This window comes from Cherax quadricarinatus, chromosome 33 (genome assembly GCF_038502225.1).
Source record: "Cherax quadricarinatus isolate ZL_2023a chromosome 33, ASM3850222v1, whole genome shotgun sequence".
Classification (NCBI taxonomy): domain Eukaryota; kingdom Metazoa; phylum Arthropoda; class Malacostraca; order Decapoda; family Parastacidae; genus Cherax; species Cherax quadricarinatus.
The window spans coordinates 1,948,159-1,962,840 of record NC_091324.1 but is presented as its reverse complement, the minus strand read 5'-3'; the positions used below and the strand labels follow the sequence as shown (position 1 = coordinate 1,962,840).

The 14,682-nt window shown below is 39.1% G+C and overlaps 1 protein-coding gene across 1 annotated transcript in view; it reads left to right on the top strand.

Moving 5' to 3' along the window:
• The window catches only part of LOC128693904 (uncharacterized), an 83,990-nt gene extending 69,539 nt beyond the window's left edge, over positions 1–14,451 (top strand). Inside the window, exon 4 of the mRNA XM_070090760.1 lies at positions 14,213–14,451. Within this exon, the coding sequence (XP_069946861.1) occupies positions 14,213–14,335 (123 nt within the window). The 3' untranslated portion in view covers positions 14,336–14,451. The remainder of the gene's footprint in view (positions 1–14,212) is intronic.
• The last annotated feature ends 231 nt before the right edge of the window (positions 14,452–14,682 follow it).

Below are 14,682 nucleotides of genomic sequence, written 5' to 3'. Positions count from 1 at the left end.
AAAATTTAATAAAATTGGAAAATTGGAACTTTATCAGCCAAATAACACTGATAATCCTCCGAAGAGGAAAACATAATCCTTAAATGATTGAAGCCGACCAGAATAGGGATTCTCCAGGTATTGCATGGAATCTAACGATTCGCAGTTAACTTCCACTATCGCTCCATCACGAGCCCCATTAATACATATTTGCAATTCTGCACAGTGTAAGTTGCGCCAGCTAATAATATAAATTTAAGCCATTTAAAAGAGGAAGAGTAAAAATATTTAATGAGGAAAACTACCACACGTTCTAGAAAATTATTTAGCAAATTGGTACCTACTCTCCATTAACAACCTCGGTGCTCAAAGTTTGAAGCCGATCAGAACAGGCTTTCTTAAGTTATTGCATGAAAACAAAATCCAGGAATCATCTATCTAGAGATGTATTGGATATCCGCATCCGCATCCACGGAACATCCGCACAATTTCTTACATCTGCATCCGCATTTTACTGTAAACAGATTTCCACATATGCATTCGTATCCACAAAATAAGTAAGACATCCTCATACACAACCATGTTCGCGGATATCTAAATTTTCACATCCGCTACATCTCTAAACTGCCTAGCAGAGATGTATGGGATATCTGCATCCGCATCTGCGTAACATCCGCACAATTTCTTACATCAGCAGACGAACTGTGCTATAAACAGATATCCGCATCCGCAAAATAAGTCCTCCTCATTAATGGCATCATTAACAAATGTAGCAGCAAAAGTTCTGTCTTCACTTTCACCTTTCCTGTAAATATCCAAAAACCTTCATCAAGACATGGAAATTATTTACACTCGGTTTTTGAAGCCAGCAATGTGACGGTAGGATGTGAAAGAGCTTCCCGCTATACCATCCCCTGGCCTCAACTGCGTAGTATGTATATAAACAGTGGAAGCTGGAGTGCAGCTAACTCATCGTAGCTAGCCTCCATACAGACATCAAGATCTTCTGCTATTTGTCTTCCCCCAGGTACTCTCTTTGATCCCATTACTTTCTTCCAATGGTGTCTTTCTGTGGCCTCTTCGCCACCTATTGATCCAGAGAGTGTGTATGGAGCGAGAAGGGGTGCACGGGGAGAGCAGGGAGGTGTGCGGAGAGAGCAGGGTAGGGGACATCTGTTACAGAGCTATTTTGAGATTGACGAGGTTAATGCCATTCTCTCCTCCAGTGTGACTACAGCTACCTGCTTTATGTCGCATGGGAGGGACTGACCATTAGCGGAGGTAGAGACAGGAGTGGGATGGAAGGGCAGGAGACGAGGGGATGGAAGATAACATGAGATGGGGAAATGATATAAAAGGGGGAATAAAGAGGGAAAGATGTTGGCAAGGAACGGGGAGGAGGAGGAGAAAGAGGGCAACACGAAGAAAAGAGCTTGGAATGGGGCAGAGGGATAAGATAACAGGAAAATGGGGCCACATAAATGGTGGGTGAAGGGTAATAGGAAAGATCAGTAGAAAAGTGTCAAGGAAAAGACAATAATTAAAGGAGGAAGAAACGAGCAAGACAGTAACGAAACTCTCAGCATTTGAGCACATCTCATACCTGCTCGACATGAATGTCTGCAAAGGTGTATACAAGACACGTTCACTCTCACCTCAAATATGTGTCACTCTCTTAGATGGCCTGCACCCTGCCCTTCCGGTTTGACTTCTGAATAAGGTTAAGGACCGCTCAAGACGACTTACCATGAACCTCGACTCGTCCTGGTGAAACCTGTTACTCCAATACAGAACCTGAGAGACGTCGGTTGCTTTACTGTTATGTACAAGGCCACTACACATAAGGTACCCTACCTTATCTATCCTGATAATATAATACTTTATTACACAAATAGCCGGCACGTGGAAGAAAAGGAGCTTATGACGACGTTTCGGTCAGATTTGGACCACTGACTACTTACACTGTGACTAGTGTAACTACCGAAACTTCGTCACAAGCTTCTCTCTCCAATGCGGGTTATTTATGTATTGTTCGGTCACGGTATTATGCCTTTTTGTTCTTTAATACCGCACTGGAATGATTAATATCCAAAACCGCTGTCTGAAATTACCAGTCCGTGCCTTAGCTCACTACACTACCGAGGATCATGGGCCAACTTGAAGAACAAGCCGAAGACAACAATCATACCACAAAAAGTGAATTCAGAGTCACACAGTTTTCTTGGCAAACCGCTAAACGCGCAGGGATTACACGATGCCCGAGGAGTGGAAGGTAATTAAATTCGATGAAAGAGAAGTAAAGTTCCAGTTTCTTGAATCAAGATCCCTCAAGCAGCATCAAGGCATCCCTCCTTAAAGGGTTTCTTTCCGATAGTAGCAAAAGGGCGCTATTATCAGCGATCATTCATTATTTAACTAATTTACTTAATGCTAACAACACAAGACATTCGAAAATTTAAGTCAGGTTTTGAAATGCAATCTCTGGTTCATAATTTCTGCCATTTATTCTGTCCTGTATGAATGTTATTTAGTGTAAACCTACGTATATACTAAGCTACTGCGCTAAAATACTTGAACTAGAACAATAGTTCTAACTTGCTAGAGTATTTTTAGGAACTTCCTTGTTAAGTAATTTGTTATGAGCCATGTGAAAGAATACGGGAGAGTATGAGAGAATAAGTGAGAATAAGGGAGAATATGAGAATAAGAGAGAATAAAAGAGAATTAAAGAGTATACGAGAGAACAAGAGAGAGAGAGAAATTAGATTTTGCCGCCGAAGCCGCTAGTTTATTGTACATCCCGTATCCATCCTGTGGAAGGTAGCGCAAAAGCACATAGATACACATAAGGCCTAGGAACTAGGCCCCAGAAGGGTTAACAGGAGTACATTTGGATTTAGATCTACAGTTGACCTATATGTTGCAAGCAAATTCAGGATATTTGCTAAATATGTCTGGTATCTTATTTTCATTAATAAGAAATCTTGACATATCACATATGTTATTATACTATCTCTATATTCCTCAGTAAGTGGACATTTAGGCACAGTTATCAACATAGTGACCATAGGGCTGGCCACATACTTTGTATTTGGTTTGCTCATTATCTGTATGTCCGACAAACTGCCAAAAGTACTTATAACCAAGCTTAAGCCTGTCTACTACATCAAACAGTCTGTTCACATTGCAAGTTGCTTCTTAAGCGTACTTATCTACGTTCATGTTATCATGAGTTATAGATCTAATCAAGCTTCTAACTACATTCCTGTAACATTCAGTTTCATCATTTACTTCCCTCCTAATATTACTCCTAATACTAAGAGACAGACACACCAAAGTCTGATGGAATCCATAACAATTCTACAATAACGCCTTCTTCCCTTTTTTTTTTTTTTTTAAATCTACATCAGGTTTCTCCAATGAGCATGTTGTTAGTCTTTATGTGAGCCAAGAGACTTCACTGATCACACTGAATCAATAATAATTATAGTCAAACTCAGTGTGATAAGTTAACGTTAGTGCCATTAGGATGGCAAACAATTAAATTTCCAATGTAGACGCCCAGTCCTTAATTATTCTTTAGGGAGGTAGCAACGAGAACAGATGCAGCCTTTCCAGTAAACTCCTGCTTAGATCCACTAGTGTATATACCTTGTGATAAATTATTACTAACAGTCAGGCGAAAAATTACTTGAGCAGCTGCGTTTACAAGTGATTTAAGGAAGGTATTACTAGTGATGAGCTTCTTGGGGAGGGACTTGCAGGTATATGAAATTAAATGAAGATAACTTCCATGGAGGGATGAAATGCTCTTGTTGTCTATAATTTCATGTTTTCACAACCCATTTAGATCTGTGTATTTCTAGACATTTCGTAAGATTTGTATTGACATACCAGAGACAATCGTAACCTCTGACAATAAATGGGATCAAGCTGAGGAGCGGGAGTAGTAGCGAAAGAAGGTTGAAGGATATAGTCGGTCACCGCAGTATAGTTTACGTAAGATTACGGCGAAATGAAAGATGAGCTAAGGTTTTAAGAAGGTTCAGGCAGCTTTGCCAAGCTGCATTCAGAGGTTATGTGAGGCTTCCAGGACTTTCGGCAATCAAACAAAAGACCAAGAAATCTGACTATTTTGCTCAGGAATACGGAAACCATACAGGTATAGAATGATACGAGGAATAATAGGGCGTTTTATGAAAGTACATTATCTGATGTGTTTCAGCAACAAAAAATGTAAATCCATGAGAGGTGGCCCAGTAGGAAGCACGATCAATAGAATTATGGAGAAAGGCGGCTACAAGGTGACAACCAGCGTCTGCTCAAGCTATAGCAAAATCTTTAACATATAGAGATGACCAAATACCAGAAGGAAAAACCTAGGCAAAATCATTAATTTCAAGCAAGAAGAGGTTAGCCCTAAGAACACAGCCTTGAAGGACACCTTCAGCCTAGACGAAGTCAAGGGGAAAAAAACTATTGTTTATCAGGATATAAAAAGTGCCTTTCAGATAAGAAATCTCTAAGGACAAGCGGCAAACTGCTTCGGAGGCCCAAGAATTGAGCTTGGGCTAAGATGCTGCTGTTAGTTGGCACATGAATAGTATTGACAGATATCCGCGGAGTGTTAAGGGCACATCAAGGGGCACGTAAGTTCCCCCGTCTACTAATAACATGTTAATTTTTCCACTATAATCTATAATCTACCATAGTTACTATCGCATTTGCTTTGTCTGTTTCATAAGGTGAAGTCTAGGATCTTTCCTTAATTCATGGTATAAGTTAAAACAAATCTTAGAGGACAACTGTGTTGTAGAGGTATTAGCTTCTCTCAAACCTCTACAACACAATTGTACTCAAAAATTTGTTAAGTTATACCATGAATTAAGGAAAGATCCTAGACTTCACCTTACGAAACAGACAAAGCAAATGCAATAGTAATTATAGAAAAGGTAGATTATAGTGGAAAAATGAACATGTTATTAGAAGACGGGGAAACTTACGTGACTCTTAAGGTTCCTCAATGTGGCAAGTAAAATTCAGAGACGCCGACTCCCTTCTGTGCTTGGAGGAAAGAAATGAAACCCTTAGGATACACAGAACAGATGATGTCCAATAGTTTTGGGAACCTCAACAGGGACTGCAACGCTTGCACTAGCAACCGTTAGAACAAGGCGAGGGTTCGGAGGGTAACTGACAGTAAATTACCATTATCTTTTTCCAGATTACATACAAAGAGGTAGTGAAATTGACATTGGACTCGTACGCTCACCAACAAGTATGTGGGAAAACCCTGACGCCTATTAAAAAGCTAGGAACCGATCAATAGTTCTCTTGTAATGGTAGTGGTCCCACCCAGCGCATTTGAGTCATTCAGCACAAGATGCAATCGATGCTGCGGCATGAACAAAGATGGTAAAAGGTTGTAACAACTTTTTCCGAAAAGGGAAAAGGAGGCGAAACCAAGAAGAGAGGTAAGGCGTGAATAAAGCATTCAGTGTAAAGGTGTAAGAGTGAGATGGAAAGAAGGGAAATAATTGTTGTCATGAAGGTCAGGCACCACCGACCACTCTAAATCCAGCGATACTGAAGAGAAAATAGATAGATCTATACAGGAGAGTATGAGTACAAGGATCAAAATGTGCATTTAAACATGGAGAAGGAAAGAAGTGAGAAAAGCCTCTAACTGGTGACCAGGAGAGTCACAGTGAGACACTGCACAGAGGAAATGATTAAAATTAATAATCGCTTATTAAAAGGAGTGGTGGAAGTAAGGGGGAAATAAGAAAATGAGATGTCGTGGACTGATAATGAATGTGAAGGGAAAGGATACAAAGAACAGACTGTATACCACCTGCTCAAATAGGCGCATGTCGCAACAAGAATGGAAAGTCGAAAATAAGGAATATCTCTGCGCACAAGAAGCGCATTCTGTTAAATGTCTTACCGGGAAAAGGTTCAAGTGACTGTCATAAAACATAGCCAGAGATAGCAATGCGAACAGTGGAACGCGATTTCGATTCTTTTAAATGGAGACAAACAGGGAAAAACTAGAAGAGCATTATTTGGAGCTCCTCCGATTTCCCCCCTGTATACTCTGATATCCCAGTGTAATAAAACCATTATCAGGAAAAAGTAAGACAATGACAATAGAAAGCAGGCGGGGGCTATGGACTAAGATGGTTAGTCAAGGCGATGTGGGGTGGCAGTGGTAAGTTAGAAATAGGCGATATGTACGTAACCTTAGAAGGCGTTGGACAGAAGCAAGTGAAGGAGGTTGCAGAAGGTGAGGCTGTGAAGTTAAGGAAGTGGGTCAGTGTCTATCGCAGGTTTTGTCTCCTCAATAAAAGCCGATATGGTAGTGTGACGCAAGAGATGGAAGAGGGAGACAGAGCAGAGGATGGAGACATTGGCAGCAGCCAAAATGTGAAGAGATGGAGAAAGGGTAGTGGTGTCCAGGGAAGAATGAATCAGAGTAGGGATAGGGAGGGTAGTGGCAATATGTGGGGGTTAATTGATTCCCACAAGTGTAACAGATGCAGGAGGCAAGGGATGAGAAACAGAGAGAACAATAGGCTAGTAGGTTTATGACAGAGAGTTTTGGGTCTTTGAGGTTCTAGAGAAAGAGTGGAGCGCCTGGGGGGGGATGTGGAAGGCATTCAGGCTTAATTCGGGGAACTGGAGCACAGATCCAATTCCCTAAATCAAGAGCCCCTCACCAACATCAAGGAACCTTCCTTGAGGGGGTGGAAACAAGGAAAATGGAATAAGATGTAGTAGTAGTAGGAATGGAAGAAAACGAAGTAGAAACGCCAGAAGTGAGGACTTCATATGAGTTGGCCACGGGGGGCAAGGTAGGAGAGGGTACAACAAGACCTGTGGGCGACGAGCAGCTCTGGAGGTGGAGAGCCGTGAAGTCTTCCTTGGAAATGGAGTTGAGTCACACAGGCATTAGAGGAGGGCCTCCTTCTTGAGACAACGGATTTTGCTCTTTCATAAGAAAACTAGGTAGTGATGGAAATATGGGGGTGAGCCTCTAAATAGTTAAGTCAGGTGGAGAGTTGGTTGTAGGATGTATTATTATTATGCAAAAAAACTACAGACTGACCATTCTGCGAGTGATGTACTACATTTGGCAGGTTGGCCAAAGCGCCAGCACTGTCTTCATTGAGGTGCCAGGAGCAATTCCCGCATATGTAAGCATTGTCCTGCTATGCAAACTGAAACTGGAAGCTCCCAGCAGTCGAAGTTAGTGTGGCAATGTTACTAGGATAATGTCTTCGACCTCGGGCAAGGCAGATGTAAGTCTCCACTTTGGCGAGTGAAGATTTTGGAGCTCAAGTTGCTCCTGGATATCCGGGCTACATTACGTAAATTCTTTTTGGACTATAGTGTGCAGGATGAGGACAGTACCACAGGTAGAAATGACCAGCCGGGCTGTGGCTCGTACGTTGGATTGCGTGCAGCCAGCAGTAACAGCCTGGTTAATCAGGCTCTGATCCACCAGGAGGCCTGGTCACAGACCAGGCCGCGGGGGCGTTGACCCCCGGAACTCTCTCCAGGTAAACTTCAGGAAAAAGGGATGTCTATGTATTGTGAGAGGGGAGTTGTCAGTAGAACAGAGAAGGGAAACATTGTCAGCTTGTTCAGCATCCATAACAGTGATAATGCACATCCCACCCTTGAGGGCATGGAAGGACACATTTTAACCAACATTTCTCATGAGTGCTTTGATAATGTCATGCTCAGTAAGGTAATCAATGGGTGTGGTTGGTCGAAGAGAAAATAATTTCGTCCAAGATTGTCTTCGAAATGCAGCTTGGAGGGAAAGAGTTTTCTAGATTGCTTGTTTCTTAGGCTACAAGCAAGGAATGTTAGTAATAATATTGGGTTCGTTTGGATAATGACTCTGAAGCGATCCATCCTGTGACGTGCAAAAGATCCGAAAATCGACGCATTGTCGTGGAAGATGGGAACATGGTTAAAGTAGAGGGAAGGTTAGGTACTGGAGTCAAGCAGCGAGGTGTTGCTCAAAAACAGTGTCGAATTCGAACGAAGGTTCATTAGTGTGCCAGAGTCAGTTAACAGTGAGGGATCAGGGAGGAGGCAAAACATGAATATAACTATCTATGATTAAATTCTCCCTTTTTATATAAAAAATAAGGGGAGAATGAAGAGGGTCAAATTTGAGGAGAAACAAAAAAGAAACTACTTACTTTTTCGGATCCAGGAGTACCCTTGATGTGGCTAGCAGCGCCGGTGCTGCACGGAAACCACCCCGTACCCTACCTGGTATACCGGTAAACCAGAATTTCACCTCCCAAATGAAAGCTAGGCTCGGCCAACAAGAGAGACAGACGACCAGAAACGCCGGCAGTCGTACCCCTTTGGCTGCCACCTCCGGGAACCGGCTGGCAGCTTCCAGGAATACTTTCGTCATTCAAGGACACCCGAGGCCTCCCACGGGACCCCTGAGAGTGGCCCATCACTCGGAATGTGACCGATAAATAATGACGCCTTTCCCCGCTGCCTAGGAGCTGAAATTCACGAAGGGTAAATATCCCCAAAGAAGGAGGCCAAATGGAGCGAGGGGCAGGATAGGATGTTTTTAGATTCTGTCCGAGGAAGGAGACAGGGCAAATTCCTCGGATTACGAGCCCTTCACCACGCCAACTGGAAAATGTTAATGGCAATAATAAAACTATCACTTATTTTTATTACTACTAATACTATCACCACACTGGAAAAGTTTTTCCTTGCATACTGTCTCGTTAATATTATAAATGATACAAGGAAAATCATCTGGTTTATTAGGTTTAAAGTTTATCCATTACACCAGAGTTAAGGCTGCTGCTAGGTACTTGTACACCACCGGTCAGATACATTAATCTCAAAAATAAAGACTAAGTTAATTATCAGTTAAAAACACCTTTCAGCGTTTGTAGCCATCGTTTATATTGATACAGTAATTCAGAGATATCAGGAAGCCACCACGCACTACCCTTACTGGTTTAGGGACTTTTGTAAATGTACAAATTTTATTTTTTAATTCAAACAGCATTATATTTATCAAGTCGTATCCTGACGTCTGGTTCTTGTGCTGACACACTCAAGATAATTTTCTTGTTTTGTAAGAGCTAAAGTAGTTTTTTTTATCGTATTTGTACTGTACACTTAATTTCATAATAATATTATTGGTTCCCGAGTTGTCCTTTCAAAAACTTAAGTGTTTGTATGTATAAAACATCTTTACTATCTTAATGGTCTGGATATTTTAGGTAGGTTTAAGCCTATCTATTCCACGAGGGCCATTAAAACTGTAGGTCTTCTAGTACTCAACTCTAACACAGATAAAAGAATTCTTATTTCTCATTTTCCCTTAAATGTTATTATTACTTTAGTTGTTATTCTTGATCCAGTTGGCCTTTTCTGCTCTTTCTTAAATGTGTCGTTTCTGTGTTATTAGTGGACCAGAACTGTGCATTATATTCAAGGTAGGATCTGACTAATGCATTGTAGACAAATGTTTCCACTATTTTATATTTAAAATTACTACTTAAGAAACCTATCATTGTGAGAGCTTTGTTTCCCGTAGCCAGACAATGCTAAGTGCACCCGAGTCATTACTGAGGTCCACTCCAAGGTCTTACAATAATAAGCAGCTTTGCAAAATAATAATAATAATTAACATTAACTTAAAAAAAATTTCGCTATAAGTGATTTCGTGAAGTCAGTGCTGGTGAAAAACTAACCCACGTATCTTGCACATGTATACCACTGACAGATGGATTATTATTGTTCCAGCACATTCATGTTGAAGCGCTAAGCCCGTTGGGGTTATAATGTGCTTGAGGAATAGATGGTAATCAGGTTTAATCCGAGGAAGGCGAAAGTGGCTCTAAATCCTTAAATCAAAGACATTCACCATCATCCAAGCTCCCGGTTTCCTCTAGAAGGGACAGGCAGGTGGAGTGAGTGATGATATTGTTTACATACCACTCATGACCTTTATTTATATCAAAGAAACCATATTGTGAGATTCTAAAACTATAACATATGACATAACATATGACTAGATTCGAAGAGCTTGTAGACATAAGCTGAATAAACCAAGGAGATAAACTATCGTTAAAAACTCGGCATATGAGCCCCTTCGCAGTGTAATATCATGAGTGAGCTAAAACAAGTGTATTTGCAATGTTTAAAAATAAATAGTTCCATTTTAGCATTAGCATTTTCTACAGCAATAAATATAAAAGCTGCAGTGAGGAAGACAGGCGACACCTCAGCTACAATCCTTCCAGTGACGTTTTAAATATTACTCTCCTTGTACCACCGCACTATTAAACTACCATTAGGCACTTTGATGTTGTTGTTGAACACAACAAATATATAAGAATTAAGTTGAATAATGGTAATATTCCAAATCCTTTAACTATCCTCCCCTCTCCCTAAAGAGAATAGTTAACTAAATATGTCTTTTATAATTATTAATTCTGCGCCAAAATTAACATACAGTAACCTTTCTAAAATTTTCGTCACAAAAAGAGTTTTAATTTATGTAATCTAAGAGTTTGTACAACATCATGGGTAACTGGACTGAGAAAAACCCACAGGTACACAGAAACACAATGTAATTTAAAGAATATATTTCGATCTTCAACGGTACTGAAGATCTCAAACGGAAATCTGATATAGACTTTTTGTAACAAAGTTTATGCTTATATGTGGGTTTTTCTTCAATCAAGTGACAAATATACGCTACACTTTGATGCTTCATTATAGTTAACAATCATCTTTGGGAAGAATCTTCAGGTGATCCAGCATTTCGAACACAGGGTATAACAAACCGGCTGAATATTTCCTTCAGCGTTTTAACATTATCACCAGAGGTGTGTTCTTTTTTTTCTTTCTAGGGTTCATTTGCCTGTATCAGAGGCTAGAACCCATGCCCTCGCAGCAGAGGTTCCTGACCCTTGGGAAGCCCCACAGTCAAGGGAAATACAATGTTTCAACAGAGTCGAGATGTAGTCTAAGATCTCCCAGTCCCAGTTCCCGCGTCCTACTAGGAAAAGTTTGTTCCTCGATTGTATCCCGCGGTCATTATTACTCCTACGATTTTTCTTATGAATCTGCCATTCCGGTTCATTAGTGTCAAGGATAACTTAAAAGAAATATTTCGGTCTCTGCGCGATCCAAAAACCATTATCTCAGTCCCATGTGCCTCAACGCACGCGAGTGGAATAGGCAGAGTGCAGCATAAGTTGATAATGCAATTCAATATCAGGGAATAAGAAAAAGCATTCACAATCCATCAAATGGAATCTAATATCCAAATTTCTTCCATATAAATGTAAATTAGGACATACACAGAACAAATGTAATTCAAACCTTCCAAAGAGACCATTAAACTAATATACACAAGCACATTAATCTTGAAGCCGCTCAGAAGCTGTGTTATTAGCGTGGAAGAATTGTAGCTAATAAGATGCCACACTCAGAAATTACACCATGAAACGAGGTATGTCAATATTTCCAATTTCTTGGAAAAAAAAAAAACTGGGACTTACATAAGCAAAAATTAACTAATTAGTAATTAGGCAAATAAATTTTATGTAAACTTAGTATACATAATACACGATTTTTTAACAATGTTCTTGCGAGCACACTTATTATACACACAAAAGAATATTAAATTATTTAACCAAGAATAGCCCAATAAAGTGAATGTGACATTTCTGATCAGAAGAAACATTCTCCAATTATTTCACAGTAACTTATTTCAATCAGAGGAAAGTGTATGTAAAATAATTCTATACCATTTAGAGATTAAAAGTGCTAAAATGGCACCAACACATTTCATTAAATATACCAACCTTCTACAAAGTAGGATACACTACTATTGAAATTCTGAAGCCGATTAGAGGAGCGTGTCTCCAATTGTCACACGAGAATCAAATTTGGTTATGGCCTATATAACCTTATGGAGAGGGCATCCACGCATGTAGTCACATGAATCTTGCGCAAGATATATTACAGCAGCAATGAAAATTTTAAGACGATCGAATTAGGTGTTCTCGAGTAACGAAAACTTGTAAGACAAAAATGTTGCTGAGAATGCTCCGAAAATAGGAAAGATTTCCCTCGTTAAGCCATAAACGTGATTCCTCTCCCTCCCCCCAGATTTCTCTCCTCATTGACATTCCATATAAATTTTTTTACAATCATGCACGAAAAAATATTTTTTGCTTTAAAAAAATCCAGTTTCATAAAACTGGTAAAACGGCAAACAGGCCGAGCAGAAGAAGCATTCGCTAGTTATTACGTGGGAAGCAGTTTAATAAAACTGGCAAATTTAAATTTACACAGCTTTGTTTTAATAAAACCCACCAATGGTAAAAGCTTTAAGTCAACCAGAGAAGATATTCTCCTGTAATTGATCTGATTCTAATGATCCCAATTTAAGTAAAATTTCAAATTTGCACCTACTCGGACTTAACTTATGGGTTTTCATCCATATTAAAGAATGCATCGTCAATAATATTTTGAAGTTAATCAACAGAAAACATTCTTTATTTACTGAATGAAAGTGAATATCATTATTTATTCAATAAAACTGAGAAATTGTGACTTACGCCACGCAAGAGCAGCGTGAGTCTTGTGTTTATGAAAACAAACCACTATTGAAAATTTGAAGCCGATGAGATGGGTCATTCTCCAATTATTTCACGGATTTCAACAATTCTATTTTTATGTTTTTACTATTTTACTACAACAAATCTGCTTGTACACAACCAAAACTTAATGGACATCATCCTGGCCCTACGGTGCATCCCATTAAATGTTAAAACTGTTCAGAGGATAAAAACGTTAATTTAATGTGATTTAATGGGAATAAGACTTTCACAGTACATTAAACATAAAATGGTTAGATCTACACCTACGTACTTGAATTTTATTCTTCTCCACCACTGAGGATTTTGGAAGCTATCTGAGACATGACAGGATGCTGGGAATAGGTTCAACAAGTTTGGTCATAGGTCATGTGAACATGTCAATTGTTCTAAGAGTCTGGTCCTCGTTACCGTACACAAGCATTTAAAATTTGAATAGACTGGATGAGGCTTTCTAGAGTTATAAGCAAAATAAAATCTAAAACAAAAGAAAAAATCTGGCAACCCCCTTAAAGGCGCCCCTTCGTTGATACCTAATTACATTTAGCAGGTCACTAACAGTGCTTGTGCAGATTTTAAAGAACTTTGAAAGATGTCAAATGTAACTTCGATCTACTTGCCCTTAGAAATAAAAATACCAAGAGTTACATCATAAATTCGAATGTCACGCTAATGCAATTAGAAAGAAGCCCTTAGCTAATTCAAAACCCAACATAACATTAACGTAAACATCAGAGCAACTTACAATATAAACAGACTGTAAATGCCAGGTTTAATTTTGATTACAAGTACATTTGACATATAATCATATAAAAAACAAATGACAGGTATGCAGTGATTACTATCAGATTTAAGTATCAATACACTTAATAAGGAACAGAGAGGCAGGCAATACCAGAACCTCTGACAAGAAATTGAGATTTTATTATTGTTATAATCAAAAAGAAGCGCTAAACCACAAGGGCTATACAGCGAGCAAGAAATTGAGAAAATCTGAAATTCGTTTGAGATTTATTATTATTGAGCTTAGTTCCCAGGTTCTATAACAGTATATGTTGTCCACAGGATCGATACAAAGTGCACATAAAATAGCCAGTACGGCGATAATTAAATTTCAACACTAACATTAGGGTTATAAATGATGTCAAACAATGAGACGCATAAGTACAATCATTCACCTGCATTGCAGCGAGCGTTGTGGACACTACTGATGGTACGAAGCCAAACGTTAACTATACATATACCTTATAAGGTTCGCAGGGCGATTTAGGACGCTACTGTGTCCCAGATCACTTTTTATATGCTTCCGGTTGTGCTCTTCTTCCACACGCGAAACATTCAACAGGTGTAGCAAACTAATCAAATTAAGAGACCTACCGAAGTATTGCAGTTGTTCTTGCAATTAAGACAAGGCTGCGGACGAGTGAACACTGATTTGCCGTTGTGAAAAATTCAGGAAACGGTGATTTTTTTTTTTGAACCAAAAAATTGAAGGGAAATATTTGTTTTCGTTTTTCAACAACACTTTTAAATAAAATAACTTTTTTCCATTATTTCAGGAAAAAATGGAGAAAGCAGCCGAAGAAAAGAAATTAAAGGAGCAAACTGAGAAGAGAGAGGGAGAAACAACGCAAGATATGAACAAGTCATCGTCTCACCACAACAAAAAAGATGAATTATGAAGGTTGTTTGTTGTCTGAAGTAACCTAAGTCCATATGTTGACGATACTGATTTTATATATAATCATTTATGATGTTATTTATCTTTTAATAAAATTATATCTTAAATATAAATAAATGCTTATTTTTTCCTGTTATCAACTCGTGAACATAAAACGTACGCTATAGTAATTTACTATAACTAAAGGTCTAAACTAGATATGGTTCGACTGAGCTGACCTTTCCAATATGTCTAATACAATTTTTAAATATTCCATAAAATAACAAAGGCCTCACCCCATCCCTTTAGGAAAAAATACAACCAGTTACAAAAAAAACCTCAATCCTGTCTTTATATTTTAAAAATTAT